This window comes from Arvicanthis niloticus, chromosome 9 (genome assembly GCF_011762505.2).
Source record: "Arvicanthis niloticus isolate mArvNil1 chromosome 9, mArvNil1.pat.X, whole genome shotgun sequence".
NCBI lineage: Eukaryota > Metazoa > Chordata > Mammalia > Rodentia > Muridae > Arvicanthis > Arvicanthis niloticus.
The window spans coordinates 71,810,888-71,832,860 of NC_047666.1; the positions used below are offsets into that span (position 1 = coordinate 71,810,888).

At 44.6% G+C, this 21,973-nt stretch overlaps 1 protein-coding gene across 1 annotated transcript; it reads left to right on the forward strand.

Annotated features, from left to right (window-relative positions):
* The first annotated feature begins 4,587 nt into the window (after positions 1–4,587).
* Cdkn1b (cyclin dependent kinase inhibitor 1B) lies at positions 4,588–9,660 on the forward strand. The gene is made up of 3 exons (XM_034512073.2): positions 4,588–5,537; positions 6,082–6,209; positions 8,409–9,660. Exons 1-2 carry the CDS (start codon positions 5,063–5,065, stop codon positions 6,198–6,200), a joined length of 594 nt encoding a protein of 197 aa, XP_034367964.1. The 5' UTR covers positions 4,588–5,062; the 3' UTR covers positions 6,201–6,209; positions 8,409–9,660.
* The last annotated feature ends 12,313 nt before the right edge of the window (positions 9,661–21,973 follow it).

The following is a 21,973-nucleotide window of genomic DNA, read 5'->3' on the forward strand; positions in this document are numbered from 1 at the left end:
ATATGTGGTAGTAACCCAGATGCTGAGGCAAGAGGATTGCAGCAAATCCAAAACCACCTTGGATTACACGTGAAACGCTTAAAAACAACAACAACAAACCCAACAACAAAAAAAACCAAAACAACCCCCCACAACAAAGAAACAAGTAAGAACAATGAGAATCACCTCAGTTGGTAGGGAGGTATACCTCCCATAATCCTAGCACTCAAAGGGAAAGAGAGGCAGGAGCAGAGGCTGATGCTGGAAAGGAGGCTTGGTGGGTGTATGTGTGTGTGTGTGGGGGGGCACTAGGACAACGAGGAGAGCAAGTGAGCAAGAAAAAACAAAACCCTGCATGTTAATCGAAGGAGCACAGTAAATAGTTGTTAAGATGAATTAAAAGTGTCAGAAACAGGGCACATCTTTCCCAGCTCTAAGAATAAGGCTTGGGGATGTGGGGTGAAAGTTGTCCTGTATGGGTTTGTGGTAGGAGGGCAGTGAGTCTGCTCTTCAGACACAGTTGGGGCTCATAATTGCCCTGGGAGAGGATCGCACCTGGGAGCCCGGCTGCTGGGAGCTGCTTGCCAGCAACCCCCCCACCCCCCCACTTTTGGGACACTTATCTTCCACACAGGTGTTCTAAATTGTTTTGGTCTTCGCCTCATTCGCTAAACTCCCCAAAGTCTCAGCACCCGGGGGGGGGGGGGGAAGGGGTGGGGGTAGAGCAGGGCGTTGCATGAGTGACATTCTCAGAGCTATGTAAGAAAGCACCCGGAGTGGAAAAGATGACCAAACTTCACAAAGGACTAGGGGGTCTTGGAAAAGCAAACTCTGATGGAGGGCAGTGTGTTGTGGGGCTTTATTTTACCCGTGCGAAAAATTTCTCCCTGGTTTACTTTTCCGCAGGTCCTTAACTTTCTACAAGGGACTGTGCTCTCCTCTTCACCTCTTCCTTCACGACTCCATAGTATTTCTTCTTTCTTTCTTTTCTTTTCTTTTTTCTTTCTTGTTTTACTTTGGTTTTGGTTTTTTTTCTTTTCTTTCTTTCTTTCTTTTTTTTTTTTTTCTCACTTCGATGCTACTACAGTAGGCGCCTGCCTTCTCAGTATTTGCCTTACGATCTTGGGTGCCTTGATTGTAAACAAAACACTTTAGTAGTGAGGCCGGCTAAGCTCAGCCTTTCTGCTGGCAGCCAGACTTCTTAAGGTGGAGTGGCCAGGACTGCTTTACGTGTGAGATGAACAGATCAACAAAATGGTTCTCCTACAGAATGTTCAGAGATTCCGGCTGTGCAGGAACAGAAGTATTAAGTTTCTACTTTCATACAGATATTATTGTGATGAAAAAAAAAAAACCTTCTGAAGTGGATTGTAATCTCTCCATTTTTATATAAGAGCATTATAGTTCATACAGAAAGAGACAAAGAGGAGCTCCTTGCAGCCTAGCAATTATATTTTGGTTTAGTTTAAATTTTTTTTGGGGGGGGGGGGTATCAAGACAGGGTTTCTCTGTATAGCCCTTACTGTCCTGGAACTCACTCTGTAGACCAGGCTGGCCTCGAACTCAGAAATCTGCCTGCCTCTACCTCCCAAGTGCTGGGATTAAAGGCGTGCACCACCACCGCCCAGCTTGTTTAGTTTAATTTTTGAGACATGGTCTTAAATAGCTCAGGATGGCCATGAACTCTCTGTGTAGTTGAGAATGACTTTGAATTCCATTACCTCTACAGTACTAGAATTTCTAGCAATTTAAAATTTTTATGGTATTGGTGCCAAGGATGGACATATATCATGGACATCAAGGCTCACCCCAATTTTACTGAGCCTTCTTCCCAAGTTCAGTAAATTAAATGTAGGGGTGGGGGGAATAGCTGCAAGACTGGGAAGACAGTTCAAAGAGTAAGACACCTGCCCACCTGCCGTACAAGCCTGACGACCTGAGTTTAATCTGCAGAACTCATGTAAAGGTGAAGGGGGGTGGGGGGGGGAAACTGACTCAACAAAATAGTTCTTCTGACCTGCACACACGTATGCCATGATGAAATTGTCCACACATGTGCACATGGAGCACAATATTGCAATAATAACTTTTTTCAATATAGTGTGTGTGTTGGGGGGGGGGTCAGAGGTCATAGTACACCTTGCAGGAGGAGTCAACTCTCTCTCTCTATCATATGGATTCTGAAAACTGACCTCAGCTTGTCAAGGCATTTTGGCAAGCACCTTAACCTGCTGAGCCATCTCTTAGCCTACATCTAAAAAAAAAAAAAAAAAAAACAAAAACAAAAAAACAAAAAAACAAAACAAGACAACCTGAACACATAGTCCCAGTTACTGTTTTGTTTTCAGAGTCAGAATCTACATAACTCAATCTGACCACCAACTCAGCTATGTAGTCAAGAGTGACCTCAAATTCCTAATCCTCTTACCTTGCTGAGGCAGGATGGCACCAAGCCCAGCATCCTACTTGGGAAGCTGAGGTAGAGGCCAGGAGTTCAAGGCCAGCCTGATTAACACAGTGCAAAACCACCTCAAACAAACCACCGCAGAAGAGGCAACTTCCCACCTTGGCCCCAACTTCAGCGAAGAAGGCCTGGCTTTGGAGTCCACCCTGGATGCTGCCTTCTTCCCTACTCTCTGGAGGCTACCTGTCTTTTTGGAATCTGCATTTCAACTGAACTTGTAGATGGTGATACCAAAGAAAGGCCTGTGACAGCTGCACTAGATGACAGTGGCATCAAGGAAACATCTGTGAGCAGCCTAGGCCTGGAAAGAGCCATTCTGGATCCTTGTAAGAGAGGAGGGCCTGCAGACTGCAATCCATGCACATTCAGACAAAACCCGGAATACTGAGTCCACCAGGAAGGAAAGGGACAGAAAATGAACCAGCCTGAGAATGAGGAGACTTGCATCTAGTCCTGACTCTGCCACCAACTGAATGGGAGTCCCCATTCAGGAAACCCGAGTATCAATTTTCTCATTGGTTAAAAAAGAGGATAAATCTATCTAAGGGCTTTCTGGACTGTTACATTTTGAATGTAGGAGACCAGGCAGGCGCACACACGCTCACGCTCACGCGCGCACGAACACACACACACACACACACACACACACACACACACACACCCTGGCAGACAAGATGTGGCTAAGAAAATAAGTCAATATTCAGTCTTACACCATAGGAGCATAAGAAAAGTATGCTTCTCCAGGACACTAAAACAGGAATTTAATTTCCAATAAAATGTACTGTGATTAGCACAAACCAAGACTGTTTGAGAATACTAGTGGGTAAAGCTCTTAAAATCTCAATGAACTCTGAGCTAAGACAGGACTGCCCATTCTGTTTTAACTTCTATCACTCTGCTCAGCAGTGATAGCGAAATTGAAGTTGCCTAAGGAGAAGAAAGAAAAAACAACCCACCCAAACAATATTACTAGATGTTGGTAATAGCATGCTGGTGTATTATAAATCACTTGCAGATCCAGTTTTGGATCCTTAGGAAAGTATTTTTGCCCCTTTAATGGCCTGCAGCTCTCTAAAACTATTTGCTTGTATTTGAATATTGTTCTGAGTAGGTTGGAAGCAACGGGCTGTTGGGAGAGAAAAGGGGAGGAAGGAAGGAGCTGTTGTAGTTGGCGTCTGGACTCAGGTGGAGGAAACGGCTTCAACTCAGGGAGAAAAAACCGAAGAGTATAGAGGCGGAGTTCCCACACGCAGTCTATAGTAATGGCTTTCACTGTGCTTGGGAACCAAGAAAATCAGAGGTGCCTTTTTCAAAATTTAGTGTCTGGGATGGCAATAAAGAGAGGCTTGAGAGAGAGCACTGGGGTGTTTTCAATCTCGGGATCCTGACGGTAAGAGTGCTTGGATTCAGAAACACCCTGATAAGAGCCATCAGTCCTGGCTCCTTTTTGGAGCTGCCTCCCCGCTTGTCCTACATAGCAGAGACTTCTGGGGTCAGGCTAAGCGGCCGATTCCCGCACCCCAGCTAAGGCACCCTGCCGGGTTGGGGGTGGGGATTCCAGGCCCTGAGCCAAGGTTTCCTGGATGTCCCGCATACCCGCCTTCATTCCCACCTCGGCCAATGCAGGTGGCCTGAACTAGCCACCGAGGCTCCTAATAAGCCGCCAGTGACCTCGGAGCCCACTGGCCCAGGCCCTGGGTTACGCGGGCAAAGACCTGGAGGTCGCAGTCGGGAGCGGTGGCGCGCCTGCCAGCGCAGCTCTGCAGCGCCCCGACCTAGATCCCCGGGTCCCCGCCTGGCCGCCGCGCTGGCCCCTCCCCAGCTCTCCGGCCGTTAGCTAGTTTGTTTGTCTTATTTTTAATTTCTCTGGGGCCAGCCAGAGCAGGTTTGTTGGCAGTCGTACACCTCTGAGTAGTCACGCGACCAGCCAATGTCCTGGCGGCTCTACGGGGAGGCGGCGCGCTCGGGAGCGCGGAGAGGCGACGGCGCCGCGCCCGGGGCCACCTTAAGAGCGCGCTCGCCAGCCTGGGCGGAGCGGCTCCCGGCGCGGAGACCAATGGAGCTCCTCCTCTGTTTAAATAGACTTGCAGTGTCAATCATCTTCTTCTTCGTCAGCCTCCCTTCCACCGCCATATTGGGCAACTAAAAAAAGGAGGGGGGCTCGTGCTTTCGGGGTGTTTTTCCCCCCTCATCCCTTGTCCCGACTCACTCGCGGCTCCGAGACTCGCGCGGCGGCAAGGTTTGGAGAGGGGCAGCGTTCGCCAGACCCACGGGCTCGCCCCAGCCTACGCTCCGACTGTTTGCCACCTCCTCCTGCCTCCTCCCCTCCCTTCCCCGCCCTCCAGTACACTTGATCACTGAAGCCTCCAGCTGCGCGGCCGGGGCGTCCCTGCGCCTCTCTCCCCCAGACCTGCGCGCTCCTGCGGCTCGGGCGGTCGCTCGCCTGGCTCTGCTCCACCTGACTGTCTGCGTGCCGTCGCAGAACTTCGAAGAGGGGTTTGCTCTGCGGCCGGGGCGTTTCGCTTTTGTTCGGTTTTGTTTATTTCATTTCATTTTTTTTTTTTTTTTTCGGAGAGAGAGAGAGGTGAGGCGGTGGTCCACACCCGCCCGGGGAGGAAGATGTCAAACGTGAGAGTGTCTAACGGGAGCCCGAGCCTAGAGCGGATGGACGCCAGACAAGCGGAGCACCCCAAACCTTCCGCCTGCAGAAACCTCTTCGGCCCGGTCAATCATGAAGAACTAACCCGGGACTTGGAGAAGCACTGCCGAGATATGGAAGAAGCGAGTCAGCGCAAGTGGAATTTCGACTTTCAGAATCATAAGCCCCTGGAGGGCAGATATGAGTGGCAGGAGGTGGAGAGGGGCAGCTTGCCCGAGTTCTACTACAGACCCCCGCGCCCCCCTAAGAGCGCCTGCAAGGTGCCGGCGCAGGGGAGCCAGGATGTCAGCGGGAGCCGCCAGGCGGTGCCTTTAATTGGGTCTCAGGCAAACTCTGAGGACCGGCATTTGGTGGACCAAATGCCTGACTCGTCAGACAGTCCGGCGGGGTTAGCGGAGCAGTGTCCAGGGATGAGGAAGCGACCTGCTGCAGACGGTACTGACTCTTTGGAAAACTTAAAATGTCTGTCTGTCTATCTGTCTGTCTCCGTAGCTCCTCTTTGCTAGACCCTATTCACTTGCTTTTTCCAGCGTGTTCTGCTTTAACTCTGGGAGATCCAGCTTGTTTGACGCTTAGGTTTGAAATACCCCCTAGCCGACTGCTTGACCTGTTTATGATTTTGAAGTCAGAAGCCGGAGATAGTAAGATGTGATAACTTCCCCAGCCTAACGCATTGAAGTTCCTCCCCTCCAGGCAGCTGTAGATATGTGACAAAAGTTAGGACGTTTACCAACTGCCTCCTTCTTGGCTAGGGGGAGAAAAAGCGATGTGGGGTGTAGAATACTCCTTATGTTAGTGGAAACAACCTCATTTTGTGTCCTTAGAGGCTACCGGGGATGACGGGTGCAGGGGTCGTGGGTGGAGGTAGTGGGTTGTTCATCCCTTGACTCTTGGGCCAACTTCTGTCAGCCATTGTTCTCGATAATAAAGATGGTTTGTGTGTATTCTTTTAAAAAATTTCCCCTTGCCCCCCTCTTAGATTCTTCTTCGCAAAACAAAAGGGCCAACAGAACAGAAGAAAATGTTTCAGACGGTTCCCCGAACGCTGCCTCTGTGGAGCAGACGCCCAAGAAGCCCGGCCTTCGACGCCAGACGTAAACAGCTCCGGTGGGTTAATGAGGAAGAACACAAAACTGACACCCCAACTGGGCTGAGCTCCCCCGGGGGCCTGCAGACCCCAGGACTGCTGGTAGATTAGTTGCCTGCCAGGAGGAATTACTTTCCTAGATCAAAAAATCAACACTGGGGAAGGCTGGAACCACTCGAGGGGACTGTAATACAGTATTTGTATCCCAAGATATTTACGTTAAAATGGAACCAGAATGAGTGTCCCAAGCAGGTACTTGCCATCTAAGCCCTAAAGGATAGGGAAGGTCATATCTTTATGAATCCTACTAAAACTTAGGCTGGGAATGGCCATTTTTCTTTCCAGTCTCACTTCATGAGAACCCATTTCCCAGAGGTTCGTTTTGAGCCAATAACCTATTTTAAACCATTAAAACCATAGAAAAATGGCAAATATAATTACATTTATATTCTTAAGAGTAAAACTAGGTACTCGGGTACTCGTAGTGCACATTTGGTTAGGAGTGTGAATAGGTCTGCCGTGTCTTGCGTTCTTTTTATCTTTTGCGGGTTTTTTTGTTTTTTTGTTTTTTTTGGTTTTTCGAGATAGGGGTTCTCTGTGTATCAAACAGCCCTGGCTGTTCTGGAGATTGCTCTGTAGACCAAGATGGCTTTGAACTTATAGAGTTCTGGCTGTCTCTGCCTCCTGAGTGCTGGGTTAGAGGCATGTGCCACCACCTTCGGTACTTTTTTTTTTTTTTTTTTAAATCATTTTTATTAAGTTATGCCTTTCTTTGTATGCTGGTAAGTTTTGGAGAGTGAGAAAGGAACTTCATACTTAAAAAAAAAAATTAGAATGGAAAGTTCAGAAGTACTAACGATCCCACAGAATTTCTGATTTTAACCCTGAGGTTACAAAGCAGAAGTTAAATGAACAGGCAGAGGAAGCAGTCCTCCAACACGTCAGCACCGTATGCTAATTGTGCTGGAACAGGATGGTTTAGATGTTTATAGGGGAAATGGATTGTAGATGTTAGGACCAACTGAGAAGGTCCAGCACAAGTGTGGATTTTTCCATGTGTCAAAATCTCATCACCCCACTTGCCTAATTAGAGTAACCCAGCCCCTAAATTTACATAGATTGACTATTCATATGATTTGACTACATATACTAGTTTATAAGCTCCTAATGAACAAAGACATCAGTCTCTATTTCTAAAGCTCACTCATAACACAGCATATAAATAGATCTTAACGGTTTATTATTAACTTTCCAGGTCCTCATTTATTGAAATTTAAAAACTAAATGAAGGAATATAGAAATGACATAGGGTTCCAGTTTGTTGTGCTTATAAATCATAATCTCATGATATACCTGCCACAGACATAGCATTTTTTTCAGAGTTGATGGAAAATGGCCATTAGAACAACTTTCCAGATTAAACCCTCTATAAAGTGGGCAAATTGGATGGAAGTTCTTTCTAAATGGCTATCCCACCTGTAGCTTTAGTTGGTGTGTGTGCCTTGTGGCCTAGCTTTTCAGATGAGCCTCCTGGATTTTTACCTGGCCTGTTCTAATACAGAGGCATTTATTTGCCAAGCAACCATAAGACTCTAGTCAAAAGCACTCATGCAAATATGTTGCATATAACTAAGAAATCGCAATTTTGTAAGCATTCATAGACCTTGGGGGTGGGGTGCCTTTTATAATTGCATTTCCAGGTATCTTTTCAAGATAAGGAAAATATGCTACCCTGAAGTGTTATGGTTCCAAAATTTCTTTTCTTTCTCACCCTCTTTGACCCAGATTTTATAGATGGAGTTTCTCAACCTCTGCACTGTTGACATTTTGAGCCAAATTATTCTTTGTTGTGGTAGGCAGTCCTGTACATTTTAGCATGTTTGGCATTATCTCTGGCCTCTCCAGCAGATGCCAACAGCAATCCTCTTCCCGAAGCTGTGACAATCAGAAATGTCTCTGGACATTTCCAAATGTCCCCTGGGGCATGGGAGGGCTTCACAAAATTGCCCACTTGTTAAGGACCCTCTAACACCACACAAAACAGAACAAAAATCCAGTGATGATAGTATGAGAGATAACTGTACTCTTCAGACCTTTAGTGCCTATATTTATCCACCATCACTGAAGTATTTGTTAACTAAAGTAGTAACAAAATAATTTCTGTACTTTGGCAATGTTACTCTAGTGTCTTCTCCCTAATTCTTTTGTTTCTTTTGCAGAATTAAGAATATTTCCTTGTTTATTAGATACATCACTGCTTTATGAAGCAAGGAAGATATACATGAAAAAATTTAAATACATATCGCTGACTCCATTGAATGGACATCCTGTATAAGCACTGAGAAAGCAAAAACAATAACACTAAAAATTTTAGGCACTCTTAAACCATCTGCCTCTAAAAGCATTGGATGTAGCATTGCGCAATTAGGTTTTTCCTTATTTGCTTCATTGTACTACCTGTGTATATAGTTTTTATCTTTTACTAAGTAGCACATAAACATTAGGGATGGGAGGGCAGGGTGGGGCTGAGGAATCAGCGTGGGGGTTGAAGAACTTGCTTCAATTTGTAACAAGGAGAAAAATATTTGACTTGCATAAAGAGAAGCAACTTGGGTGGGGGGAAGGGTTTGGATTCCTTTCTTTAAAGATGTAGTGTCCCTTTCGGTAAGAATGGATCCTTTCTTTTTAAAATAATCAGAATTTGAATAATCGCTACAGATAGTTGCTATTTATTTTTTCACGAAGCTTATTTTCATTTGGGAGTTCTGAAGATTCTGTTATGTGGCAAGAAATGGCTTAAAAATTTTTTTTTTCTTAAAATTGGAATTTACCAGTTAATTGTTTAGCCATAATCACCCCAGGTAACACTGGGCAAAAATCTGGGTTGCATGATAGGGAATTCTAAATTCTTAGAATTGACTATCTCAGATCATATTTGCTGAGTAAATTTCTTAGTTTTCTTTTCACAGTGAACATAATCCTAAATCCTTGGATATTTTTAGAAGTCTATAACTTTACACAAATGATGAAATAATTTTTAATTCAAAGTTTCTCACCCTACTTGTTAATTTGCCTCAAAGAAAAGTTGTTTTTAAAAGAAAAAAAGGACACTTGTAGAGTAGGTGAAGCGGACACTACATCTTTAAACAGTGTTTCCTCATTGCCTGTGTATGAGAAAACCTTTGAAGTGTGCCTGTGTACATAACTCTGTAAAGACACTGAAAATTATACTAACTTATTTATGTTAAAAAGAGATTTTTTTTTTAATCTAGACAATATACAAGCCAAAGTGGCATGTTTTGTGCATTTGTAAATGCTGTATTGGGTAGACTAGGCCCCCCCCCTTGTTAAATAATATGGCTATGCTTAAAAGTTTGCATACTGAGCCAAGTATAATTTTTGTAATGTGTGAAAAAAGATGCCAATTATTGTTACACATCAAGCAATCAATAAAGAAAACTTCCATAGTTATTTACTGAGTGCAACTGTCATGTGCTTTACTGAGCTTGAGGTATTCAGCCTGGCATGCTCCAAATACAATGGGAAAGGAGAAACATCCACAAAATTTAGGCCTACATTTCAGTCAGATGATTTGTGTGTGGGGGTGGGTGGGGGGTGGGGGTCTGAATATACTTAGTGGCCATTTTCATCTTAGTCCTATATGGGTAGACAAAGCTTATCTGGAAAGAGGAAAAGCCACATTTTCATGTAAGACTGTCAGCAGTCCCCATTTAGTTAAAATATTTATGTTTTCTAGGATATGAGTGTGAGAACCAAAGGGGGGGGGGAAGGACCCTTACATAAGTGTAGTCTGCTCACACATCTGCAGTACTGAAGATGAAAGTGAGGCAACGGCTTTTCTAGATTCTCTATTTACACTTTTGAAGAGGCATGAGGGATGAAAATCAATGTCCTGACTCCCACCCTACCAACCTTGTCCACAATAGCCCAACACACAAGTCCTTAAGAACCACGTTCCTTGGTTAAGTGAAATTGGTCATACACAAATTTCTCAATTTTTGAATATTTATATTACTGTTAAATGCATCCAAAAAAATAGTAAAAATACTAAAACAGAGTCTTGTGTTCTCATATCTGCTCAGCAGAGATGCATTTTTTTTTTACTTAAAAAAATACAGAAACGGGGTATTTTAAAAACCAGGTTTATCAAAAATAATCCTCTAACACTCTTATTTTTTAAATGTGGCTAAGGTGTAAAGTAAATTATAAGAAAATTTATGGGTAAATTGTGAAAAATCCAAATTTGGGTTAAATTATTCATTGAAATAATACCATTTATATCACCATATCCAAAAGGGATTATAAACAAGGTAGTTCTAGCATTTTTGACTAGGTTTTTTGTTTTCTTCCTCTTTCCTTCTCTCTCTCTCTCTCTCTCTCTCTCTCTCTCTCTCTCTCTCTCTCTCTCTCTCTCTCTCTCTCTCTCTCTCTCTCTCTCTCTCTAATAAGGTTAGCGTTGGCTTTTCTTCCTGTGCGGGATGCGAAAATAGATCTTTTGGCGGCTGGGCCAAGTCCTTCAAGTAGGTATTATTTTAATTAAAGACTAAGGTGTTTTTGTGGTTCTGTTTAAAACATAATATAAAGGGTGGCTTGCAGGAGGACCAAGAGTCAGAAAATCAATCCAAATTGGGAAAACACACCTCTGCTGCTGCACGGACCTCATTTTTTTTTTTTTTTAAATGTGAATTTTGAGAGACTGCATTTTAGGAATGGTGGACCGGGAAGAGGTGGATGCTCTCTGCGCCAGGCAGGTCCACAGGAACGCACCCCCCCCCCCCGCCCAAGTCACTGTGCCCTCCATCTTCCGAACCCCCGTGTCAAGCCTCCACATACAATCTGGTGGTTCAAATGGTCCTTTTCCCGGGACCTGGACTCCCGCACCCGCCGCGAACGTCCCTTTGCGAGTTTGCGGCCGCCGGCGTCAGCTACCGCTACCCCACTACCCTGGCCACGGCCCGGTAGTCTCCCCAACTGTCCCGCAGCCCCGATCCCGCTCGCTCGCTGTGGCAACTGCTGGTCCGGCTGGCTGGCGCCTCGGGACCAAAAGTCTCTAATGTCGCCGGCTACTTGCAAGTCCCGCACTGCCAGGGTGGCCGCGCGCAGTTCCCGCGCCCCGGGCGCCCGCAGGCCGCAGAAAGCGGCCGCGCCTCTCCGCGCAGCCGGGCTGGGTTACTTCTCAGAAACCTTCCTTCCTCACCATCGATCCTCCAGAGGAAGAAAATCACTATGGAAGGCCCATGACCCTTCCCAGAGGACACCCCGCCGTCCACTGAGTTCTGGGGGTCTTGCCTGAAGGGACCTATTTCCCGGAGTTCGTGGACCCTCCAGGGCTGCAGCCCGCTCCCACCCCTACCGCAGGGCTCCAATGATCCGCAGCCCCGCGGATTTCGAAAGCCTTCCCGGCTCGCTGGCGGCTAAGGGACCGTCACTGGAGCGCGCGGAACCGTAGAGAACCACTGCGGCTTTCGGGGATCACCCCTGCCCCTCACCCTGCTTGCAAAGTGCCCCCCATCATTGCATCCTTGGTTGTCCAAAACCGCAGACTCAGGCAAGGAAGAACAGGGGGAAATGTGGATTTGGGGAGGGGGGCGTGATGGGTTAGACTGGGGGACCATGGACATTAACTAGTGGGAGGGAGCAGTCGGCCTTTCAGGTCACTGTGCCCACCGCTCTGGCCGCACTGAGCGACCTTTCCTAGGAACCAGGGAACTCTGCCTTCGCCATTACACCATCATTACCAGAAAACACGATTGCTCTTCTAGTGCTTTGGACTAAAAAGTGTTCTGTTTATAGAAGTCCACTTAGGTTCCTTTATCTGTTTTTTCAGAGTATGGATTCTTTTTCTTTTGCCATCTTTCACCTGAGCCACACCCTACTCCTGCCCCCCCCCCTTTCCTGGCTTAAAAAATAATAAAGCAAAAAAAAAAAAAAAAAAAAAAAAAAAAAAAACAAAACAAAAAAAAAAAAACACCCAAAAACCAAAACAAAAAAACTTGCAAACGACGCTGAGGGGTAAAAGGGCCCAGGAGCCTACTTAGAAACCTATGGGGTCGTCTCCCTGATTTCACTCGCGTGGGTTGTAACAGGGTGGGGTCAGTCACAGGCGGATCCCGGAGAACCGAAAGTGCACTTATTTCCACGTAAACTCAAATCTCAAGTCCCTCGGACCTCGATCCAGGTCCCAGACTTATCATGCATAAGGACCCAGCAAAGGCAGGAACCAGAAAATAGAAAATCTTAGAAAAAAACAAAACAAAACCCAAAAACAAAACCCGTATCCAGGTTTTGGGCGCGAAACCTCGACGCGCCTCTAAAAAGGAACGTTAAGAAAAAGGCCGGGAGAAGGGCGCGCAGTTCGGGCGCCGGCCGGGGGATTGCATCATTTGCGGCTCCCCCTCCAGAACCCGGGCTGAGAACCGCAGCCACCATCATGGCGCTCGGGTCGGGACGCGGGAAGCGCGTCCAGGCCGCGGCCACTGAGCTTAGATAGAAGTATTTGCAAACATGCTGTCTGGCCGCGGAGCACCGGTCTCTCGTCCCCTCCTTCCCTTTGTGTGCGTGTGTGTGTGCATGTGCGTGCGTACGTGTGTTTGCGTGTGTGATGTGTGCATATGAAGCAAGAAGTTGAAGTCTAAGTCAGTCTCTCAGTCTCTCTCTCTCTCTCTCTCTCTCTCTCTCTCTCTCTCTCTCTCTCTCTCTCTCTCTCTCTCTCTCTCTCTCTCTCTCTCTCTCTCTCTCTCTCTCTCTCTCTCTCTCTCTCTCTCTCTCTCTCTCTCTCTCCCCCACCCCACCCCCGTCCCCCCCAACACTCCCCCCTCCCCGTCCCGAGCTGGTGGTTGTAAACTTGATTGGCATTGGCTGCGCCCACTGACCCCTGCACTGAGTCCACTGAAGATTTAAGGTGGATCTGAGAGGCTGCAGCTGCAGGCGGAGCCTCGCTCTTAACTTAGTTTTGGAAGGAAAAAAAGCCTAAACCGTGCGCCTGCTGCGTTTTACGAATCCTTCGGTCCACAGGTCCGCGGGTCCCCGCCCAGCCCGCCGCGCTTCCCCCGCCCACCTTCCCCTGCTTCCCCATTGGCTCGCGCCTGCAGTTTGAATTTTTTTTTTTTTTTGGATGCTTGTTTTCTTGTTAAAAAAAAAATTACAGTACGGTAGATCATGTGATGAGACTTAGTTGGGGAGTCTGAGGTGGGGTGTTTTAGCTGGTTTGGTTGCAGGCAGTAGGGAGTAGGATGGGTGGAGCTTTCTGTTACAAAAGTTGCCCCCCCCCGCCCCGCCCGCAAGTGCCGTTGACAGAGTGCAGGCGGGAAGCTTCGGCTTGGGTAGAGATGTAGCATCAAACATTCACGGATGTCCAGGGAGCACAGGCTGCTGGCCAGAGGTACTAGGAAGGTACAGGCGGGAGCCCGACGAGGATGCACCTTCCCCTGTCTTGGAAAGGTAGATTTGGGGAGGGCGGGAGAGGGTAGGTGTCCTAGAAATGAGTATTTACCCATCATAGAAATAAGCCAACCAAATACAAGGTGTGGTTATAGACTCTATATTAGAGCAAAAGAGGTGTTATTCCAGGGGTTGGAATGTCAAAATCTATCAGGATAAAGGCGGTCTGTGTCATTTTCTTTCTTTTTAACCTTAAAGAAAAAAAAAAAAAAACCTGTCTGTTTCCCGGTGTGTTTTGCATAAGGAGGAGATAGGGAACATAGTGTCCTTTTGATTTCTGGGTCAGGAAACTCACTGAAAAGAGTATGTTAAGACGTAGGACAATTCGATTAGTAGCACAGGTCTAATACAAGTAATGACTTTTATTAATTAGGACCCAACTGTTTTCCTTTGCTGTGAAGTTTTTGAAACCTCAAAATAATCAAATGGTAGTCCCAAATCAGTCCTTCTCGTTATCAGTGAGGTCGAATATGCATACCTTTTTCCCCCTTTGCTTTTTTTCTTCCCTTTTTTTTTTTCCTTAAAAATTTCTTTTTTGCCAGATGTTCAGCCTAGCCCCCCAACAGCTCCTAAACCAGTATACCATGGTCTTAGTTTTTATCTACTCTGTTCTGGACCTAACCTCTCTCAGACCACAAAGCTCCATGACCCCATCATTAACCAACATGTTTGAGCTGTTTTCTAGGCTGTATTCTTTGACTCTTGTTAGAGGCTCACTGCTGGCTTCTGCCTTTCAGAGAAACCACCTAATCAGAATGGGCGGTCCATAAGGAAAAACACATGCCTATGAAGAGGAAGCTAGTCTCAGAAATAGGTCTTCATCTTGAGTCCGAATCAAGCAGGGATTGGGATGGTCCCTGGACGGGGGTGTTATAGATAAGAATCAGATACCACAGGACTATGCAAATGGGTTTTGAAACTTGGGCTTGGCCTGATGGAGCACACCTGTAATCTGAGCACTTGGTAGGTGAAGGCAGGAGGATCAGGAGTTCGAGGCCTGCTTTGGATACTTAGAGAGTTTGCAGTCAGCCTGGGCTGCTCATAACCCTCCCTACCTCAAACATAACAACAAGTGTACAAATAAAAGTGGTCATAAGTAATACCCCACTGGACAACTTTAATCCCAGTACTCATGAGGTAGAGGCAGATGGATCTCTATGAGTTCCAGGTCATAAATTAATTAATTAATTTAATAATAATAATGGCCCCCTCCCTCCCTTTCCCACCTTTCCACTTCTTGCTGGTTTTGAACCTGATGGGTTTCTGACTTAATCTCCTAACTAGATGGGACTACAAGCATGTGCTACTGCATCCATCCTAACTTCTCAAGCTAAAGTAAAGCCTTAAACTCAGCCTCTGGGACACTTAAATAGGAATCTGCTGCCATCTAGGTTGTGGGGGTGGGGGTGGGGGTGGGGGAGGTTAAGTGCTTGCTGTGTGCATGAAGACCCAAGTTTGGATTCCTGGAACTTATATAAAAAGCCAGCACTGGCAGTACACAGTTTTAATCCCAGAGCTGGTGAGTGGACAGAGAAAAGTAGATTCCTGGCTTCTGAGTAACCAGTCATTCTAGCTAAAATGGTGAGCTCCAGGTTCAGTGAGATGGAGGGCCATAAGAGATGCCAGTGATGACCCCTGCCTCCACATGGGCATGCTCGGGTGCACCTATGCATGACACATGCATGCACACACAAAAAAAATCTACTAGCTAACATCTTTAATCTTTTAGTAGTGCTAGGTTGGAGCCAAAGAATAGGGTATATAACTGCTGACAGCAGTCCCAGACTACAGGAGCAGAGCAGAAAAAGTACTGCATATTGAAATATCATGACATTGTGCATTATTCACACGTTTGTGGTGTTACCGGTGCAGACAAGCCAAGTGTGCTGCCAACTGTGTGAGAGTGCAGCCATCCAATTATGTACAATTCTTGATAACAATAAATTAACTGTAAAAGAGTTGTTCTTTGGTCTCTGACCCTTCAGAGCACATTACTGTCATCAAAGGAGACAGCAATTCTATGCATGCCACTGCCCCTAACTTTCACCTTTCAGGAAGACAGGATGAGAGGTAGATGTCGTACTGATTATGTTTTTCACTGCCTGGGTAGAAGCCAGAGCCTTGTGCGTGGTAGGCAAGCAGACTAAAATTGAGTGAATGGCCTTGAACATAAGGTGTAGCTACACCTACAGCTTCAAGTAGTCTTTCCTCTGCCCGCCACGGGCTTGAATTACGGTTGTACATCATCACACCTGGCTGAGGTGATGATAAACTAGATCCCACCAGGCTAATGCAAATGTTTGGAACTTTGTTTTGAACAGTAACAATTTTTTTTTAAAGTAAATAAATAGAAAGGACGGGGATATGGCTCAGTTGGTAAAGTGTTTGCCTAGCATGAACCGGCCCCTGTTGTGATGCCCAACTCTATTTAAACCTGGTGCATGCCTGGAATCCTGGTCCTCAGAAGGCAGAGGCAGAGGCAGAGGCAGAGGCAGGAGGATCAGAAATTCAAGGTTATCTTCAGCTCCACAGCAAGTTAAGAGGCCAGACTGTCTTATGTGAGACTATCCCAAAACGAAACAAAACAGCAACCAAGCAACAAACAAAAATGATCTCACAGATTAAGCACATAAGGAAAATAATTTAAAAATATTTGTACAATGTGTTTTACGCTAGATGTTATTCCAAGTAGTATTTTGTTGTTGTCTTGTTTTGTTTTGTTTTAAAGACAGGCATAGTTTGCATAGTGCTAGGTGAAGCTTCATGTCGTTCTTGGCTACACAGTGAGTCTGAGGGCAGCTTGGGTTACATAGCAAAAATAAAAAAGTGAAAAAATTAATGTTACATAAAAAACAGTATATTGTAGAAGTTAATTTATTATCTAAGGAAAAAAAATGTTTAAAATAAATGATGTTTGGTCCAGTTGTCCACTGTGGTAAGTCCACAGTGATATGTAGCAGTGGTCTCCACATATTCCTTCCTGTTACTCATTAATTGCCTCAGGGCAACTCTCAGGCATGAATGTTCTAGTCTGGGGATGAGTCGTATGCAGTTACACCATTTTATATCTGTGTTTGTTTTGAGACAGCCGAGTGACCCTCAGACTTACTATGTAGTTGAGAGGCCTTAAACTTGGTCTTCCTGTCTGCCTCTCAAATGCTGGCATTACAGGCAGACACTGCCACACCAGCCTCCGTTTTGTATCTTTTCTGCTATGTTTATTACTCTATTTTATTCACCGGGTAAGCTATATTAAACAATATTTTTACTTTTCTGGGTTTAGATGTTTGGATACACAAATATTATTGTTACAATCACTTGAAGTATCCAATCTAGAACAAGCTGTTCAGAGTGCAGGCTAGGAGCTGTAACCTACTCTATCCTGAAGCCTAGATGTGCAGCCAGCGAGGCTCTACCGCCTGTAGTCAGCTTCTCGGTGTTCACACAACGCTAACAACACACTGGTCAGAAGGTGTCCCTGTGATCAGCAACACATGACTGAAAGTCTGATGAAATCAGACTCGATCCCCATAACTCTCCTGTTCTGTGAGGAGAGACAGGGAAGTCCAGTATACTAGGAATAATTAAAGAAACAAACTTTGAGGCTCGAACAGGTCACGTTTACTAATGCTATTTAAGGGACAAAAAGATGGTGGGGAGATGTGGAATCTTCATTCTAGGGTAGAGTCTCGAATAGGAGACCTGGACAGGTAAAAAGGGAACTGTGTTCTTGGACAGGAACATTCACCTTGAAAGAGTTGATAACTCTCATTAATGCCTTTACAATTTCCTCATGATAACTTTGGTTACCTTGTATCTTCCCCACGACCCCCAGGAGTTAGGGATCCAACCCAGAGTCTTGTGCATGCTAGGCATGTCCCCTGCCTCCTCTTTCATTGTTCTTCCCTCCATTCCTTCCCCAGCTCCCACAATCCTTCAGTCTCTGATGTACCCAGGGACATATTCTTTTTAAGAATGCAGACTATGGTTTCATTTCTGGTGAAACCAAACCTCCGATGAATTCTTTTGCTCTTGTTTCTTACCCCTTTCCAGAATTTTTTCAGCTTCTTTTGTCCTATATGGATTTAAAATTTCTGATTTTAATTGCTGTTGGCTTTAAAGAAATAACAGGAGTGGCCAGATGTGTGGTACACACCTGTGGCTCTAACACGGTGGAGGTAGAGCCAGGAGGATAAGGAGTTCAAGGTCATCCTCAGCTTCGCAGTGAGTGTGAGGCCAGCCCAGGCTACATGATAGCTATGTGTGTTTTGAAAATGAAAGAGAGAGAGTGGGGGGGGGGAGAGGGAGAGAGGGAGAGAGGGAGAGAGGGAGAGAGGGAGAGAGGGAGAGAGGGAGAGAGGGAGAGAGGGAGAGAGGGAGAGAGGGAGAGAGGGAGAGAGGGAGAGAGAGGGAGAGAGAGCAAGCCTAGCAGTAATGGCAGAATGATTGTCAGTATGCACACAGGGCTCTGGGTTTGATTCTCAGCACCAAATGACAACAATAACATAATGGAATCCTTGTCTCATGTTTTTCACTTGGATAAATTCCTGAAGAATTAGAAAGACTGTAGCAGAGGGATGGGTAAGATAGCTGATCAGGTAAAGATGACACTTGCTGAGTAAAAGCCATGTTCAATTCCTGAAACCCATGTGCAGGTGGAAGGAGAGAATCAACTTCACAGAGTTGTCTTCTGTCTTCCACTTGTGTCAAGTCACACACACATACACACACACACAAATAATAATAATAATAAATTATTTAAAAATTGAAAGAAAAAAATGGAGTAGGAAAATATAAAACCATAAATAGATACAAAAAAGCCTGAAACAATTTTTAAGAATTGAGTGTTGTGTCATATGTACTTGTCAGTGTGTCCACGTGTCTGTGTGTGCACACACATGCACACATGTGTGCATCCATAGATTGAGGTCAAGTGTCTGCCATCCAAACTTTCCACTTGTTTTTCTGGTTTTTTTTTTTTTCAGACAGAGGCTCATACTGAATCTGGAACTCAGCAATTCAGTTAGGCCGGCTGGTCACTCCACTGAGGGAGGTGCCTACCTTTACCTGGAGAACCTGTGTTGACTGTGCTTTTACAGGGATTCTGGGGATTAAACTCAGGTCCTCTTGCCTGTTTTCAGGGACTTTACCAACTGAGCCATCTGCCAAGCCCCCTAAAAATTTTTTGAAAATTAAATCTCAGACTGAAGAAGGTATTTCTTTCTAAGTGTGATAGAAAAACATAAAATTCATAAAGTGAAATAATATATTTGCTGACATAAAATCAATTAAAATTTTTTTCAGTGTATCATGTACCCTAAGTAAGGGAGAGAGAGAGAGAAAGAGAGAGAGAGAGAGAGAGAGAGAGAGAGAGAGATTTCACAGTAGTGCAAATAAAAAAAAATATTTTTCTAAGTATTTTCAAGTGGATGAGTGGTTTGTGTGCATGAGGAGATCATTAGATCTTCTGGAATTGAACTTACTGAAGTTTGTAAACCACCATGTTGGGGGAACCAGACTTGGGTCCTCTGCAAGAGCAACAAATGTTCTTAACTACTGAGACATTTTTTTCAGTCCCAATAACGTGAATATATTAAATGCCAATCAACTGTACTCTTAAAAATTTTTTAAATGATAAAATTCATGTTATGTGTATCTAATCACACACTCAAAAAAGAAAGAAAGGAAGGAAGGAAGAAGGAAAGAAAGAAGGAAAGAAAGAAAGGAAGGAAGGCAGGCCCAGAGCTGCAGGGATGACTGACTGCAGGGATGACTCAGTGATTAAGAGCACTGGCTGCTGTCACACAGGATCAGAATCGAATTCCCAGGACTCATGTAGGACATTCACAACCACCTGTGACCCCAGCTCCAGGCCCTCTCCTGGCCTCTTCAGAAACCTCTGTTCACAGGTGCACACATCCTCACATAGATACACGCATGTATACATACTTAAAAATAAATATTAAAAAAGGAAACTAAATATTTAAAACAAAATTTAAAAAAATACAAACTATTAGAAAATTCGTTTGCTCATGTTCTATCTAAAAGGATTTCACACACTCGGGGCACTCAGACAGGGTTTGTAAAGTGGTTTGGTTTCAAGCTCTGAGGTCAGACTGGGTTTGAGTTTCATTTACTTTTTTTGAGATTGGGTCTTACTTAGCTGAGGAGTGCCTCTTATTACTGAACTCTGCCTCTGCTATGTAACTTCAAGGAAGCATTATGTCTTTTAAAGTTTCTTTGTTTCTACAATAAAGATACTAAGTGTTTTCATGAAGGAATTAAAAATATCTAGTGGCCTCTGAGTGTGGTGGCAATGTTTGTTACTCTGGCTCCAGGGAGGTGGAGACAGAAGGGTCAGGAGACTGAAGTCATCCTTGTCTATATATCTAGTTTAGGCCAGCTTGGACTATATGAGACCTTGTCTCATGCCTCCACCCAGTTGACTAATTAATACATGTGCAGTACTTAGCACAAGATCTGGTTTATAATAAATAATAACAATCACATATTTATAAATAATATAAACAGGGTAGCTCTTCAAATGTCCTTTTTTTTCTTACAGTACCCACAACCAGTACTATGTTGATGTTGTAAATTAATTTGTTTTTTTGAGATGGGTCTTGCTATATAACCTTGGCTAGTCCACTATACTGGCCTTGAACTTGTGGCCCTCTTGTCTCAGCCTCCAGAGTGCTTGGACCACAGGTGTAGGCTACCACATCTGGCTGTTCAATTAGGTGCGTTTTGTTTCTGTTATTTGTTTCTGTAGTCCACTCTGAACTCAAGGTGATTTTCTTGCCTTGGCCTCCCAAGTGCTTGAATTATAGGCATGCACCATCATGCTTGGCTGGAAAACAAATGTTTAAAATTGACATTTAGTAAACAGAATTGATATACCACAAAATGGCCAAAATGGTAAATTTTATGTTGTTGTTGTTGTTTTTAAAGTAAGATTAAAGAAGATTTTTGTTTTTAAAGGCGTTTGTTGGATTTAAGCCCATCCCTAGTGATTTCTGGAATGGCCTTCTTTTAGGTTTATTTGTAGTAATGAGTAACTCACCCACATACATAAACAATATTGAAGTAGGAAAGGGTTGTGACCCATTTATCAAAGTGGTAATTTATTGGCTGATAGTAGTTGTACCTGCCTGTAATCTCAACACTTGGGAGACTGAGGCAGAAGAAAGACAAATTTGAGAGAGCCTTGGCTACAGTGAGATCCTGGCTCAAAGAAACAGGAATAGAAAAAGCACTGGTGTATGTGGTCATGCTTACTAGCAATCCTGGAACTCCAGTGGTGGAGGCAAGGGAATTATGTACAGGCCAGCTTCTGCAACATCCAGTTAGAGGCCCTGTCTCACTCCACAATTACCAGAACAAAATAAAAACCACCCCCAAAACCAAAGCAACAAAACCCAAACAAATTCAAAACAAAACAAAAAACCCATAACTAACAAAACACACACACACACACACACACACACACACACACACACACACACACACGCGTGTGTGCGCGCACACACTCCCTTATCCGTAAAGTTTAGGTAAACTGAGTCAGAAATAACATTACCTAGAAACAAACATGGCCGTTCTTGAGTTTCACTGTTACTTCCCTCCAAGGCTGAGTGACTTTTCTTCACTGGTGACTAAGGAAGCAAGGAGACTGTATTGTGTCTCAGAGCCAGTGTATGACCCCTGTCCTCCAAGTACCTAAGCCTTAGCTTATTAGCATCACCTGCTTTACTCTAGAGACCACAGGTGGCCTTGTGCACGGGACAGCTGCCTCACACACCTGCTTTTAATTCTGTATGATAGCAGCAGCTGAGTCTCCCAGCTCCTCAGCCTGGGTTTTTCTTCAAACTGTATTACCTTAAAAGTTTGAAGTAGCTTTTTTTTTTTTTAGTGGGGACCCAGGCATGTAACCTAGGTGTGGGCCATTGCACTCAACTACAATGTCACTTTTTATTTATTTCATGACAACTGTGAAATGTCACATCAGTCGAAAGAGACTGTTATGCAATTGGTGGTGGTAGGTGATAGCAACACTTGGGAAAAAAAATTAAATACTTTTTACTCACACACATGTACACACACCACACATATATACATACACACATATATATACACCAAACAGATACTATACATACCATCACACATATACACAATACGTACATACATACCACACATATAAGCACCACACATACATATATACATACCACATATGTAAACATATATACACATATATACTACACACATGTACACACACATATATACATTCCACATACATATTTGCATCTATATACACATAAACACACAA